Consider the following 16496-nt stretch of genomic DNA (forward strand, 5'->3'; position numbering starts at 1 on the left):
GTGGCATAATCGGGACAGATGTGACAGAGGAACTGGGAAAATGGGATGGAATCCATACAGTGTGCGCGTTGTGAAGAGCTGTAGTCAAGATGGCGTGAGAGTCAGTGGGTTTGTAATGGTTATTAGTGGAAATCTATCCACAGAAATTTAAACAGAAAGGTCAAGGAAGGGAAGTGAAGTGTCAGAGATGGATCATGTGAAGGTAATAGAGGGGTGGAAATTGGAAGCAAAATTAATACATTTTTGCAGGTTGTCATGTGAGAGTACCTTTAAGAAATGGGTGTTTACAATTGGGTGTGTATATAAATATCTGTAGCGAGAGTACCTTTAAGAAATGGATGTTTACTACTGCAGTGATGTCAGAGAGTGGGTGGAGCTGGGCTGTCTGTCAGCTTTTTACTTTTGTTTTAGGCTGTTTGCTGAGGGAGTGTTTTAGTTTCGTTTTCAGTGTTGGAGCTGAAGCCAGACAGAGCAGGTGTACTGGTGATCCCTCTGCCATGAAAAGACTATCTCTTGATCATTTGGTGAATTCAGAATTATAAATGTTTTCAGGAGTGAATGTAAACCTGATGTGCTTCTGTCAAAAGGTGTTTCTTCTGTCTTCTGGATGTTAAAAGGAAAGCTTAAAGGATTACTTAGTGTTGTAGTCTTTGGGGGTTGTATTTGAATTAATGGTTGCTAAGATGTTCACTATGTTTTAAAAAGGTTAACTTGAGTTCATAGAATAAACATTGTTTTGCTTTAAAGATTAGTTTTCCATTTCTGCTGCACCACACCTGTAGAGTGGGCCGTGTGCTCCCCATACCACAATCTATTAAAAGTTGTGGGTCAGGTGAATTCCATGATACACTTTGGGGTTCTCTACACACTGGCCCATAACAAATTGGGGGCTCATCCGGGATAAAAGTCGAACTATTGGATTGGCTTAGTGAACTTAAAGACAGTGAGGGGTGAACATATTGTGGTTGCTTTACAGGTGTGGTATTTTAGTTTAAGTAGGGAGTGTGTTGTGCACAATGGCTCTTTCAGAGGCTCTGACGTTTTTAGGGGTGGAGACGGTCACACGCAGTACCTTACGGACAGAGACTAAAATAGACTTAGATTTGGCAAAAACATTGCAGTTAACATTACATGACAAAATGCAAAAAGATGAGGTAATTATGGCAGTGGCTAAGCATTTAAAGTTGCCTGAGATACAGTTTGACTCATTGGAAATGGCAAAAATTCAGTTGCAAATTAAACAAATGGAACATGAGAAAGAATTAAAGCAGCTTGAAAACGAAAGAGATAGAGTGTAAAAAGAAAGCGAAAGGGAGATACAGATCAGGGAAAAAGATAAAGAGAGAGAGTTTGAACTTCAGAAAATGGCCATGAAACATGGCAGTCAGTTAAAATTGGCAGGCGTCAAGGGAAACGTACAGTTGGATGATAGTGATGAGGACAGTGAGAAAGAGCGTCAAAGTCAAAGGTTTGGTGGGAATCTATTTAAATGTGTCCAAGCATTAACAAGGTTTGATCAGAAGGAGGTAGAAGCCTTTTTCATTTCATTTGAGAAGATAGCTAAACAAATGAAATGGCCACAGGACATGTGGGTATTACTGATTCAAACAAAGCTGATATATAGGGCTAGTGAACTGTTTGCATCACTACCGGAGGAGGTATCTGGGACGTATGAAGAGGTGAAAAAATCCATCTTGGGTGCAAACTAGTGCCTGAAGCCTACAGACAAAGGTTTAGAAATTTAAGGAAAGAATTTGGTCAAACATACATGAGTTTGAAAGGATCAAACAGAATAATTTTGAGAGGTGGATAAGGGCTTTGAAAATAGACCAAACATGAAGCTCTCAGAGAAATTATACTTTTGGAGGAGTTTAAAAATTCAATTCCTGATGGAGTGAGAACTCATGTGGAAGAGCAGAGAGTTAAAACTGCGAGGTTAGCAGCAGAAATGGCAGATAATTATGAATTAATTCATCAATCAAAGTTTGGTTTCCGACATCAGTTTCAGCCTGTGAGGGATAGAAACCGGGGACATGAGATACTCAAGTGGTAAAGGTAAAGGTGATCTGATGGGAGATAATAAGGAGAGAGTACCTCAGATTAAAAAAGAAATCCAGGAGGGTGGAAAAGAAATGAAAAATTTCAAATGTTTTCACTGTAATAAACTGGGCCATGTAAAGTCACAGTGTTGGTAGTTGAAGAAAAGCACTGGGAAGGCTGATGTGGTAAAACAGGATAAGACAGTGGGGTTTGTTAAAGTGGCAAAGGAAATCCCAAGTGAAGCGAAGGAGGTGCAAAAGATTGTACAGCCTGATCAAGATGTGATTGATAAGAAGGTGCCAGATCTCTTTAAAGAATTTACTTGTGTAAGTAAAGTTTACTCGTGTATCAGGAGGAGCAGGTAAAGAAGACACAAATTTAAGAGATACGGGAGCGAGTCACTCTTTAATGGTAAGAGATGAGGAGTTATGTAGTTTGGGAAGAATGTTGCCAGAAAAGGTGGTAATATGTGGAATTCAGGGTGAGGAATAGTATTTCATTATATAAGGTAAGGTTGGAATGTCCAGTGAAGAGTGGTGAAGTGGTAGTAGGAGTAATAGAGAAACTATCTCCAGAATACAGTTTATCTTGGGTAATGATATAGCTGGGTCGCAGGTGGGAGTGATGCCTACTGTGGTTGATAAGCCAGTGGAAAATCAGACAACTGAAGTGTTGAAGGACGAATATTCTGGGATTTTTCCGGATTGTGTAGTAACAAGGTCACAAAGTCACAGGTTAAGACAAGAGGAGAAATCAAAGACTGAAGATGAAGTTGAAGTTCAATTATCAGAAACGATTTTTGATCGGTGCTTTTAACTCCTGAATTAATGTCAGTACATGAGTGCACTTACCCCTTTTGCTGACATCACTGCTGACTTGTTGCCAGATTTCAGCTTCTCTTGGGAAGGGGAAAATCTGTGTCAGAGATTTCTGGAACGTTCTGGACCATGAGGTCAGCAGCAAATGTTGCTTCACCACTGACTGCAAAATTCAGCTCGATAAGTAACTGACAATCTTAGTGAGCGATATATTAAACTGCAAGTTTATGCTTCATATTCTATAAATATTTAACTCTGTTTTGCTTTTAAAGATTCCTGAAAATTGGGTAAATCCAGCTGGAAAATATCATGTGGGTCTCAAAAATATGCATGAACTTTATCCCAAAGTGCTGAAAGAAAGGATTCAGGTAAGGCTGTGCTGTATTTTGTTTAAAAAAAATAATAAAATACTTTAACTGATTTCAATTCATAGAGTCACTGTTTAATGTTGGGGAGTCGGTGGTGTAGTGGTATTGTCACTGGACTAGTAATCCAGCAACCCAGGGCAATGTTCTGGGGACTGGGGTTCAAATCCCACCAGGGCATAATTTGAATTTAATAAAAATCATGGAATTGAAAGGTGACCATGAAACCATTGTTTTGATTGTGCCTTAAATGGTTTGACAAGCTGCTCAGTTGAATGGCAATTGGGGATGGAATGACTAAAAAAATAATAAGCCGTCTGGCTTTACTGTTTCATTGTTTCAATATTTTATAAAAATGTATTGTGACTTTGCTTCACAGAAAGAAAAGCGGGAAAAGCTCTGGGATCCGTTTCATCGCGCTTCTTTGGCAGAAGCTTGCAGAAATCTAGATGAGTTTGACAGCACTCATACAATTTTGTCACAAGTTAGTATTTTGAATGAGCAAATTTCTAATGCAGCGTGGGCACAGATAAGTATCTATTAAATCAGAACACTCATTGCTACTAGGGTGAAACTGGTAATTAATCATGAAATGTATATTCGAATTTACAACACTGTCTCCTCTATTAATGACATAATTGCAATATCTTCCATTCTGTTATTAACTATTTTCCCCATGGGAAAGTAACTGAAAGTGCACATTTCTACTGCCTATATTGAGTTACTTTATTGCAGTAGATCAGAGTTGAATTATTAAGAGCAACTTGCTCAGAAATTCTCAAAGATCATTATAATTGAATATTTTAATTGGATTTCTAAATATTTATAGTTCAAAATTCCATGGATTTACACAATGAGAAGCCAATAACATTTGGAGTGAAGCATCCAATGAATGCACTTAATGGAATCTTATTAAAAACATATAAAAAGTATAGTTCACCAACGGAACTTTGGTCTTGCTGTCTAATTAGGTGTATAATTTATGTTTAACTCTGAATTTGTTGCAATTTCTAGCCTAGCTTGTAAGGTTCTCGGGAAACTGAATGTTGAGCAGGCCCATCAAACTGTCATGATGACATTGTAGACAGGTGTGCTGTATATTTTCTAAAGCTACGGCTCGTTTACCTCAACTAAAGACTCTGGGCGTAATTTTTCCAATATGCATGCGTAAAACCCGGTGCGATTAACAGCGTGATTCCGAGGCAGTCCTATGCCACTTAGAGCAACTATTGCACCCCCACGTGAAACTCACCGCGTCTGACTCGCCGGGCATCTGATTCGCCCGACCTGGGGCTCAGCTGAATACTGTAATTGAGACAGAGCTGTGTTTAAACAGTTCCACAGCACTCACACCCAGGCAAGCTAGGAAAATGGCTGCAAGGAGAGCCGCCCAAGGATTTTCAGAGGGTAAACTAAACAGGCTTTTCGGAGCGGTGGAGGTGAGGCGGTCCACCATCTACCCGAGTGTTGGAGGTCCAATGCTGGCAGAAGATGAACAACCTCATCCATTCTAAGAGCTGGACAGAAGCCTGTTAAACATCTCTCTCAAAAAGTCTGGAACATCTTCTTTGATATCTCAACTGGAGTGAACAGGTTTGGACACTCTATTAGGCACGTGAAGGTTTAACTCCCGATTTAATGCTGAAAGCAGTTTTTTCCAGTTAGGCCTGTGCAGGTTAAACCTCTGTGAGAAAGGCAGGGAAATGCCCAGGCTGATATCTCCGGGTCCTGAAGTCCAGGCCCTTTTCTCTCTCTCTATACCACAGCTAGAAACCCTGTACAAAGATCAGACAGGGAGAGTGAAAGGCAGAGTGACAGTGAATCTGCTGTAAACTCTCAGGTAGAGAATTCTAATACTAATTCTAATACTAACAGTGAGACTGAGAGTCAATCTGGTGGAGACCTGTACAAGTGAAGATTACTCTCCAGAGGAAATCCTGCAGCCCTCCGGTCTAATTGAAGGCAAATTTCACAAGATTCTAACCAATGGATGGTTTTCAAAACCTCGCATTCTGAGAAGATCACCACCTAGAAAGACCATTAAGCAGCGAAGAGTCTCATCCCTCGTCCAGTTTAATCCCTGTTATTTTCAACCTTTCCTACCCCCTCCACCGTGCGCCAGTCTCATGAGTCTGGGTAGAGGGTGGGACGGGGTTTGGGGTATAGTCAGATTAGTAGACCATTGTTCTATTATTTCCATTACATGTTTATCTCTTCTCTTATTATAAATAAACAGTTTGTAAAAACATTTTACTTACATATCCGGTGCATGCAAGTCATTCGAGCAGTCTAGCTTCAATGAGCTCAGGAAAACATACAAATTATTGGTTAATTCATTTATGTTGGGGGTCTGGGGTCTGTGGGGCTGGAATTGACCTTGCACAAGCCCAAAATGATGTAACATTGGACATTCAGTGGAACCCCTCACGATTGATGAAGGGCAATTCCTGATGCCAAGTTCCTCACAAGACTACCTGTGTCCTCCCACTGACCCACTGGACCTGTGGCAGCCCGATGTTGGCTGTGAATCCTGCAGCCCAGGCACCTGGTGGTCAAGGTCAAAGTGGATGAAGTTGGAGGGCTGGGCATACAGAGCATCCCTGACCACTTGGAAGCACTTGTGGACTGACGATTGAGAGATCCCATAGAAATTGTCGGATGAGCCCTGTAATGAGCCGCTGGCGAAGAAGTTCAGAGCTGCCATGATCTTTTTGAAAAAATTATTTTGATTCAAATTTTTGTCAAAAAACATAATTTTTGCATAACCGTAAGCAACAATCAACAGAACACAGAGAGAAAAAAAGTTAACAGTGTGTACAAAGAAAGGAACAATATAACGTAACAATTACAACCCCCACCCACCCACCCACCCCGGGATGCTGCTGCTGCTGACCTTTACTGCTCTCCTAGAAAGTCGAGGAACGACTGCCACCTCCGAGAGAACCCCACCATGGACCCTCTCAAGGCAAACTTTATTTTCTCGAGACTGAGAAACCCCACCATGTCACTAACCCAGGTCTCTACACTCCGGGGGTGTGGGTGGGGGGGGGGGTGGCCTTCGAGTCCCTCCACATTAAAAGGATCCGTCTCCAGGCTACCAGGGAGGCAAAGGCCAAAGACCTCGGCCTCTTTCGCTTCCTGAACTCCCGGATCGTCTGACACACCAAAGATCGCTATCTCTGGACTCGGCACCACCCGCGATCCTAAGATCTTGGACATTGCAGTCGCGAATCCCTGCCAGAATCCCTTAAGAGCCGGGCATGCCCAGAACATATGGACATGATCTGCAGGGCTTCCCGCACATCTCACATTTATCCTCAACCCCAAAGAGCTTGCTCATCCTGGTTGCCATCATGAGTGCCCGGTGGACCACCTTAAACTGGATTAAGCTAAGCGTGGCACATGATGAGGAGGAATTGACCCTGTTTAGGGCGTCCGCCCACAGGCCCGCATCCAGCTCCCCACCTAGCTCCTCGTCCACTGGGGCTTCCTCGGCCTCCTGAAGTTCCCGGTAAATGTCTGAAACCTTCCCCTCCCCTACCCAAGTGCCGGAGACCACCCTATCCTGTATCCTGCGTGGAGGTAGCAGCGGAAATGATAACACCTGCTTTTTCAGAAAGGCACGTATCTGAAAGCGTTTCCAGGGAGCAAACTAAATTTCTCCTTCAGTGTTTTCAGGCTGGGGAAGGTCCCGTCTATGAACAGGTCCCCCATCCTTTTAATGTCTGCCCTATGCCAGCTTTGAAACCCTCCGTCTATCCTGCCCGGGACAAATCTGTGATTGTTGCATTTCGGGGTCCAGACTGAGGCTCCCTCCATCCCCCTCTCCACTGACGCCAGATCTTTAATGCCGCCACCACCACCGGACTAGAGGAGTAGCGGGCCGGCGAGAACAGCGAGGTGCCGTTGCAAGTGCCGCTAGGCTGGTACCTTTACATGAGGCCGCCTCTAACCTCTCCCACGTAGACGTTGTAGTTGTAGGGGATTCTATTATCAGGGGGATAGATAGTATCCTTTGTGAGCAGGATAAGGAGTCCCGCATGGTATGTTGCCTGCCCGGTGCTAGGGTGCGGGACATCTCTGACTGGCTTGAAAGGATACTGGAGAGGGAGGGGTAGGATCCAGTTGTTGTGGCCCATGTCGGTACCTACAACATAGGCAAGTCTAGGAAAGAGGACCTGTTTAGAGATTATAAAGAACTAGGATTCAAATTAAAAAACAGGTCCTCAAGGGTCATAATCTCCGGATTACTGCCTGAGCCACGTGCAAATTGGCATAGGGAGGCAAAAATAAGGGAAGTTAACACGTGGCTGAAAGAGTGGTGTGGGAAAGAGGGGTTCCTTTTCATGGGACACTGGCATCAGTTTTGGGACAGGGGGGACCTATACCGTTGGGATGGTCTCCACCTGAACCGAGCTGGGACCAGTGTTCTGGCTCAAAAGAGTAAATAGGGTGGTCAATAGGACTTTAAACTAAAGATTGGGGGGGGGAAGGGAAAGTCAGGGAACCAAGAGGTGAAGTAATCAGTGGGAAGCGTAGCTGCTTAGGAATACAAAAAAGCACGAAAAGACAGAACTCAGGTGAGGTTACAATAGTCCCCATCCCACAAAATATGACACAGTGTATGGAAAGGCTCAGTAAACCAAGGTCCACCACACTAAGAAAACAAAAAAGGACGGTCAATAGAGAATTAAAGGTGCTATATTTAAATGCGCGCAGTGTACGGAACAAGGTAGATGAGCTTGTGGCCCAGATTGTGACTGGCAGGTATGATGTGGTAGGCATCACCGAGACATGGTTGCAGGGGGTTCAGGACTGGCATTTAAACATCCAGGGATTCACAACCTATCGAAAAGACAGAGAGGTGGGCAGAGGGGGCGGGGTTGCCTTGTTAATTAGGAATGAAATTAAATCAATAGCACTAAACGACATAGGGTCGGATGATGTGGAGTCTGTGTGGGTAGAGTTGAGGAACCACAAAGGCAAAAAAACCATAATGGGAGTTATGTACAGGCCTCCTAACAGTGGTCAGGACCAGGGGCACAAGATGCACCACGAAATAGAAAGTGCATGTCAGAAAGGCAAGGTCACAGTGATCATGGGGGACTTTAATATGCAGGTGGACTGGGTAAATAATACTGCCAGTGGACCCAAGGAAAGGGAATTCATTGAATGTTTACAGGAGGGCTTTTTGGGACAGCTTGTGATGGAGCCCACGAGGGAACAGGCCATTCTAGACATAGTGTTATGTAATGAGCCAGACTTGATTAAAGATCTTAAAGTAAGGGAGCACTTAGGAGGCAGTGATCATAATATGGTCGAATTCAATCTCCAATTTGAAAGAAAGAAGGTAGAATCAGATGTAAAGGCGTTACAGTTAAATAAAGGTAACTACAGGGGCATGAGGGAGGAACTGACGAAAATCGAATGGGAGCAGACCCTAGTGGGAAAGACAGTAGAACAGCAATGGCAGGAGTTTCTGGGAGTAATTGAGGACACAGTACAGAGGTTCATCCCAAAGAAAAGAAAGGTTATCAGAGGGGGCATTAGGCAGCCATGGTTGACAAAGGAAGTTAGGGAATGCATCAAAGCAAAAGAGAAAGCCTATAATGTGGCAAAGAGTAGTGGGAAGTCAGAAGATTGGGAAGGCTACAAAAACAAACAGAGGATAACAAAGAGAGAGATAAGGAAAGAGAGGATCAAATTTGAAGGTAGGCTAGCCAGTAACATTAGGAATGATAGTAAAAGTTTCTTTAAATACATTAAAAACAAACGGGAGGCAAAAGTTGACATTGGGCTGCTCCAAAATGACGCTGGTAATTTTGTGATGGGAGACAAGGAAATAGCCGAGGAACTGAATAAGTACTTTGCGTCAGTCTTCACAGTAGAAGACATGAGTAATATCCCAACAATTCCGGAGAGTCAGGGGGCAGAGTTGAATATGGTAGCCATCACAAAGGAGAAAGTGCTAGAGAAACTAAGAGGTCTAAAAATTGACAAATCTCCGGGCCCAGATGAGTTCTAAAGGAGATAGCTGAAGAAATAGTGGAGGCGTTGGTGATGATGTTTCAACAGTCACTGGAGTCAGGGAAAGTACCAGAGGATTGGAAAATCGCTGTTGTAACCCCCCTGTTCAAGAAGGGAACAAGGAAAAAGATGGAAAATTATAGGCCAATTAGCCTAACCTCGGTTGGCAAGATTCTAGAATCCATTGTTAAGGATGAGATTTCTAAATTCTTGGAAGTGCAGGGTCGGATTAGGACAAGTCAGCATGGATTTAGTAAGGGGAGGTCGTGCCTGACAAACCTGTTCAGAGTTCTTTGAAGAGATAACAAATAGGTTAGACCAAGGAGAGCCAATGCATGTTATCTATCTTGACTTCCAAAAGGCCTTTGATAAGGTGCCTCACGGGAGACTGCTGAGTAAAATAAGGGCCCATGGTATTCGAGGCAAGGTACTAACATGGATTGACGATTGGCTGTCAAGCAGAAGGCAGAGAGTTGGGATAAAAGGTTCTTTTTCGGAATGGCAACCGGTGACGAGTGGTGTCCCGCAGGGTTCAGTGTTGGGGCCACAGCTGTTCTCTTTATATATTAATGATCTAGATGACGGGACTGGGGGCATTCTGGCTAAGTTTGTCGATGATACAAAGATAGGTGGAGGGGCAGGTAGTGTGGAGGAGGTGGGGAGGCTGCAGAAAGATTTAGACAGTTTAGGAGAGTGGGCCAAGAAATGGCTGATGAAATTCAACGTGGGCAAGTGCGAGGTCTTGCACTTTGGAAAAAAGAAGAGAGGCATGGACTATTTTCTAAACGGTGACAAAATTCATAATGCTGAAGTGCAAAGGGACTTGGGAGTCCTAGTCCAGGATTCTCTGAAGGTAAACTTGCAGGTTGAGTCCGTAATTAAGAAAGCAAATGCAATGTTGTCATTCATCTCAAGAGGCTTGGAATATAAAAGCAGGGATGTACTTCTGAAGCTTTATAAGGCATTAGTTAGGCCCCATTTAGAATACTGTGAGCAATTTTGGGCCCCACACCTCAGGAAGAGCATACTGGCACTGGAGCGGGTCCAGCGGAGATTCACACGGATGATCCCAGGAATGGTAGGCCTAACATACGATGAACGTCTGAGGATCCTGGGTTTATATTCAGTGGAGTTTAGGAGGTTGAGGGGTGATCTAATAGAAACTTACAAGATAATGAATGGCTTAGATAGGGTGGATGTAGGGAAGTTGTTTCCATTAACAGGGGAGACTAGGACCCGGGGGCACAGCCTTAGAATAAAAGGGAGTCACTTTAGAACAGAGATGAGGAGAAATTTCTTCAGCCAGAGAGTGGTGGGTCTGTGGAATTCATTGCCACAGAGGGCGGTGGAGGCCGGGACGTTGAGTGTCTTTAAGACAGAAGTTGATAAATTCTTGATTTCTCGAGGAATTAAGGGCTATGGAGAGAGAGCGGGTAAATGGAGTTGAAATCAGCCATGATTGAATGGTGGAGTGGACTCGATGGGCTGAATGGCCTTACTTCCACTCCTATGTCTTACGGTCTTATGGACCCCTTCCCCAATACCCATTTCCTAACGGCTATTTTAGTCGCCCAATGGCAGCTGCAAAGGTTCGGCAGCGCCAGCCCCCAATGAGGCTCCAGGTACAGCCTCTTTACTCGCGGGGTCTTATTTGCCCATACGAATCCTGAGATGATCTTTTTCACCCGCTTAAAGAAGGACTTCGGGATGAAGATGGGAAGGCACTGGAAGACGGAACAGAAATCTGGGGAGGACCGTCATCTTAACGGTCTGCACCCTCCCCGCTAGAGATAGCGGGAGCATGTCCCACCTTTTGAAGTCCCCCTCCATCTGCTCTACCAGCCGAGATAGATTAAGCTTGTGGAGGGCATCCCACTTTCGAGCCACCTGTATCCCTAGGTACCGGAAGCTCTTCTCGACCAATTTCAGCGGAAGCTCTCCCAGTCCCTTTTCCTGCCCCTTAGCTTGGATCACGAACATCTTGCTTTTCTTCTTGTTTAGTTTGTACCCCGAGAAATTGCCAAAGCCCCATAGAATCTGCCTGACCTCCCCCATCCTCTCTAGTGGGTCCGAAATATACAGGAGCAGATCATCCGCATAAAGCGAGACCCGATTGCCACCCCCCCGAACCAACTCCCGCCAGTTCTTTGAAGTCCGCAGCGCTATAGCCAGCGGCTTTATTGCACGGGCGAATAATAACGGGGAGAGGGGGCACCCTTGCCTTTTCCCCCAGTGGAGCCTAAAGTATTCTGACCTCACCCTGTTCGTGCGCACACTTGCCACTGGGGCCTGGTAGAGTAGCTGGACCCAACCTATGAACCCTCACCGAATCCGAACTTTCTTAGCGCTGCCCACAGGTTCTCCCATTCCACCCGGTCAAAGGCTTTCTCCATGTCCATTGCCGCCACTACTTCTGCCTCCCCTCCCTCTGAGGGCATCATGATGATGTTTAGGCGCCTCCGTACATTGGAGTTCAATTGCCTGCTCTTGATGAAGCCTGTCTGATCCTCCCCTATCACCCCAGGGACACAGTCCTCACTCCTAGCAGCTAAGATCTTGGCCAGCAGTTTGGCGTCTACATTCAGGAGCGATATCGGTCTATAAGATCCACACTGTAGCGGATTTTTCTCTCGTTTGAGGATGCGTGAAATCGAAGCCTGTGACATTGTTGGGGGGGGTGGTCCTTCTCTCTTTAGCCTCATTGAAGGTCCTTAGTAGGAGCGGGCACAGCAGTTCCGAAGATTTCTTGTAGAATTCTACAGGGTAGCCGTCCGGCCCCGGGACTTTGCCCGATTGCATGTCCCCTAAACTCTTTACCATCTCCTCCAGCTCTATCGGGGCCCCCAGTCCCTCCACCAGATCCTCTTCCACCTTTGTGAACTTCAGTTGGTCCATGAATTGCTCCATTCCTCCTCCTGCTCCTCCTCTCCCCCCCCCCCCCCCCCCCCCCCCCCCCCCCCCCCCCGGGCGGGGGCTCTGACTCATATAATTTACCATTAAACACCCTAAAGACTTTGTTCACGCCCTCTGGGTCTATGACCATGTTGCCCTCCTAATCCCGTACTTCCCCAATTTCCCTTTCAGCCTCCCTCTTGCGAAGTTGGTGTGCCAGCATTCTACTCGCTTTTTCCCCGTATTCGTAGACAGCCCCTTTGGCCTTCCTCAGCTGTGCTACCGCCTTCCCAGCAGTCAGCAGGTCGAATTCCGCCTGCAGTCTCCGGCGCTCTTTCAGTAGCCCCGTCTCGGGGGGTTTCCGTGTAGCACCTGGCTACTGTGAGTATCTCCCCGACTAGCCTTTCTCCCTTCGCTCTTTCTTTCTTCTCTCTGTGGGATCTGATAGAGATTAACTCCCCTCTGATAACTGCCTTGAGGGCCTCCCACACCGTGGACGCCGTTACCTCCCCCGTATCATTAGTTTCCAGGTAATTCTTGATGTTCCTCCTTATTCGCCCACAAACCTCGTCGTCTGCCAGCAGCCCCACATCTAGCCTCCATAGTGGGGGCTGACCTCTCTTCCCCCCCCGCCAAGACGCAAATCCACCCAGTGTGGAGCATGATTGGAGACTGCAATGGCCGAGTGTTCTGTCCCCTCCACCCTGGGGATCAACGCCCTGCTCATCACAAAGAAATCTATGCGTGAGTTGACTTTGTGGACATGGGAAAAGAAAGAGAACTCTGGTCTACGCCCCCCACCTGTTCCATGAATCCCCTCAGTTCTTTAGCCGCCGCTGGTCGCTTCCCCGACCTGGGGTTTGACTGGTCCAGTACAGGGTCTATAACTGTGTTGGGCTGCCATGATCTTTACGGCCACAGAGAGCAGGTGCTATCCTCCTCCAAGTGGGGCCAGGTCTGCGTGTACATCTCGGAGGTGCCGCATTGTCACTTGTTGAGCCGGAGTCTTCAGTAGCACAAGATGTTCGACAGCTCCAGCGATGACATGCGGATCCTGTAAACTCAAGGTCTCCTACTCTGACATCTTCTGCCCCCTCCTTGGACTGATCGTTGACCGAGTCTTGAGCCTGACCTGCTGCCCCCTTGTGCAGGCTTCTCCTTGGGTTGGACTTCTTGGAGTTGATGTTGTCTGTGAGCTCCACTGGCACAAATACCAAGACAAATCTATAATCTGAGAGGAATGGGAGATAGTTAGGTGATCCATCCCACAACCCTTAATCCCTCCCGACACCTTGTCCTCTTGTCTGTGAAGCTGACTATGCTACACTGTCACCGGCAGCCAGTGCTACCTCAATTCTTTGCTGCCCATCACACTTCATCGCTTTGCCGGCCACGGTCACCTCCTTAACCACATCAGAGTTGTCTGTGGTCTCAGGTCTGGTTGCCCCCTCCCTTAATATCAGCAGCAGTGGGGTTCATCATGTGTTGGGGAAAATGAATGCCCATGTGAACCTTGAGGGCTGTTGGATCCCCTCAGGACACCGGGTCATCGCAACTGCTAGGCTCGACATTATCCCTCCTGATGCCCTGCACCTAACCTTCATCCCTTGATACTTAAGGTTTCAACCACTCATCTTAACTGTGAGACCGTGGGCAGTTGACATTGGTGAAAGTCAAATGATAATGGCCAATTAGTTGGTCAGGGAAGACTCTCCGGAATGTTAGAGGCACAAATACTCTTTGAGGCAGTGATCATCACTGTTCTGCCTTTTCTCTCGGGGTCACATCCAGCCTGTTCCAAAGCTGGCAATCTTCAGCCTTATCACTCCTGTCCCCCACTTTATGAGTCCCATTCCCCAAGTCGGCCCAGACACCCCCGGCCATTGGCATCTGCTATCTGCGAGTTCATTCTCGCTCTTTTGGCACACTGGCTTAAGATTCATTAATGGCAGTAAAACGGTTTTCAGACCCGGAGCATTGCTCTATTATACCTGAGGGCAGTCAGCAGCTTGGAGTAGAAAAGCCTTTCACTGGAATCTCTGAGGACAGTCAGCCGATGTGTAAACAAAGAGCCTGTTTATTCACTCTGGCACTTGAAGTGCTCGGTTAACAAAAAGCCTTTCACTCATTCTGGACTGTGAACTGCTTTTAAAACAGACAGGCTGCAGAATAGTTCAGGGCTGAGAAACGAGTTTAAAACAGACACACAGCAGGCTTACAAGCAACACAGACCTACTGAGTCCCCCAGCCCAGGAGTGACCCCCGACCTGCTCCCCTGCACCCTTGAATGATGCCCCCCCTCCACACCTGTCCAGTAGTAACTTTCCCCTTGTGCACCTTGGCACACGGTGGAGAGCTGTACTGACCTCCTTCACCCCTTCCCTCTTGGAGTCCATGGTGCCTGGTTCATGTTTTTATAGAGCAGTAGTAATTTGTGCCCACATGACATCATGGTGGGTGGGGAGATTCAATAAATCCGAACATCGGACTTCAAACTTGCTAGTTAGATTCAAATGGATGCAAATGAATTAAAATCAGGTTCCCGCCTTTTCTGGGAGTGAACCTGATTACATCAGCAGTGAGGGCACGGGTGATCACATTCCGAAATATCGCCGACGCAAATCCCATTTTTGGCCTCGCAATATTTTCCGGCCATTCCGAGATTTACGCACGTGGCTAATAGACCCACAAAATTGTGCCCTCTATCTCAGTGAAACTCTTGCCACAAGATCTTCATCTTTCATATAAGTTGAATCCTATAGACTTTCATTATGAGCATCAAACGTTCTGTATGTTTTGTGCTTTTTTAAGATTTCCCCGAAACATCAAATATCGTAAGCTCTTCTTTTCAGAACAAGTATAGAGAATCAGTCCTATGCCACTTCGATGATATCAAATGAAGCAACAAGAAATAATAGAGCATAATTATACAAGAGATAAAGGCAACAATTGGAATACTTGCTACAGAGAATGCATCTCACTCATACTAAGATTGTACTGATCCATGAAGTACATTGCCTACATGAAAAAACAAATTCGATACCTCTTATGTTTTGGTCTAATGACAATAGCAATATCTGTCATAAGCTTTTAACGACTATACAAAATGTCAGCTCCAAAGTCTATCAAAGGTTTTAAATATCAGGCAAAGTGAAGTAGTTTGTCCAGAATCTGTGCTCGTAATTTGCGAAAAACGTTGGTATCATGAAGTACGTTTTTGCATTTCTCTGTTCTAAAGCAAAGCCAGTGTTAGATTTCTGAGGAGTCACCACTGGGACAGTGCAGTATTAAAATAACACTGACTGGAATCAAAGTAGATATCCATTAAGAGCTGATTTCACTTGATTCTTATAAGGAGGTAACTACTGGTCTAATAAACAGAACTTTTACATTGTTCAATGACCTCAGAGATAAATGATTTATGTTTGAGAGGACAGTACTGCATATCCTTTAGACGAAAGTCAAAGCAAAGTATAGATTTCCTCTTAAAGATATCAGAAAGTCTCCCAAAGAAACATCATGAAATAAACTTGATTTCAGCTCCTAATTTCCCACTTTGGAGATTGAGTAGTTTACCTCTGCACCAACGTCATAGGAGCTTTTCCATCTTGGATGCTAAAGTGCAACCAACCCATCTGACCTTCAATGGATCTCTTGTTTAGATATTAGATCTGGTTCATCTTCTGGCAATAAATGTCTGTCTGTCAGGAAAGTTTTATATTGGCTAGTTCCTTTCACCATCTCAGAGATGTAAAGTCAAAATATAAAATTCCCAGGATAACTATCCACACATATGAAAGACGGGGGGCGGGATTCTCCGATATTGCAGCAGAGTCCCCGCGCCGTTGTGAACGCCGTCGAGTTTCACGAGCGATTCAGGGCCCGAAAATGGGCTAGCAGCGGGGGCCGCGAGGAACTCTGGGCGGGGGGGGGGGGGGGGGGGGGGGGCGCAAAAGCAGCGTCGTCATTGCGTGACGCCGCGCACCGTATTTAAAGGGTGCGATCCGCGCACAGAACCCAAGACGACGAGAGGGCTGAGCCCCGACGAGCCTCACCGAGGTTCCGCGACACGGACCTGGACACACTGCCTGATGAGGTGGAGCAAAGCAGGGCCATCCTCTGCCCAAGACGTGGGCATCGCCAACCGTCAAGCACGGTGAGGCGTGGCTGGCGTGAGGTTGGTACCGCGGTCAGTGCTGTGGGGCACCCCCCCCCCCCCCCCCCCCCCCCCCCGCTCCGGGGAGCAGTTTAGGAAGAAGCTCCACGACCTCACGAGGGCTGCCAGGGTAAGTGCCACGAGTGTGTCCCTGGGTCACACCCAACCCCCCCCCCCAACGCCTCTCAGCAACCCGCC

The 16496-nt window shown here is 46.2% G+C and overlaps 1 protein-coding gene across 5 annotated transcripts in view; it reads left to right on the plus strand.

The window, feature by feature from the left end:
• The window catches only part of tpp2 (tripeptidyl peptidase 2), a 248320-nt gene that overhangs the window by 46865 nt on the left and 184959 nt on the right, over positions 1-16496 (plus strand). For all 5 annotated transcript variants that reach the window (XR_011935147.1, XR_011935148.1, XM_072476327.1 and 2 more), the window contains exons 3-4: positions 3131-3226; positions 3603-3707. Coding sequence is in view for 3 of the 5 variants with exons in the window: in XM_072476327.1 (XP_072332428.1) it covers positions 3131-3226; positions 3603-3707 (201 nt within the window). In the remaining 2 variants the exon portion in view is untranslated. The remainder of the gene's footprint in view (positions 1-3130; positions 3227-3602; positions 3708-16496) is intronic.

The sequence above is a fragment of the Scyliorhinus torazame genome, chromosome 15 (assembly GCF_047496885.1).
Source record: "Scyliorhinus torazame isolate Kashiwa2021f chromosome 15, sScyTor2.1, whole genome shotgun sequence".
Taxonomy (NCBI): Eukaryota; Metazoa; Chordata; class Chondrichthyes; order Carcharhiniformes; family Scyliorhinidae; genus Scyliorhinus; species Scyliorhinus torazame.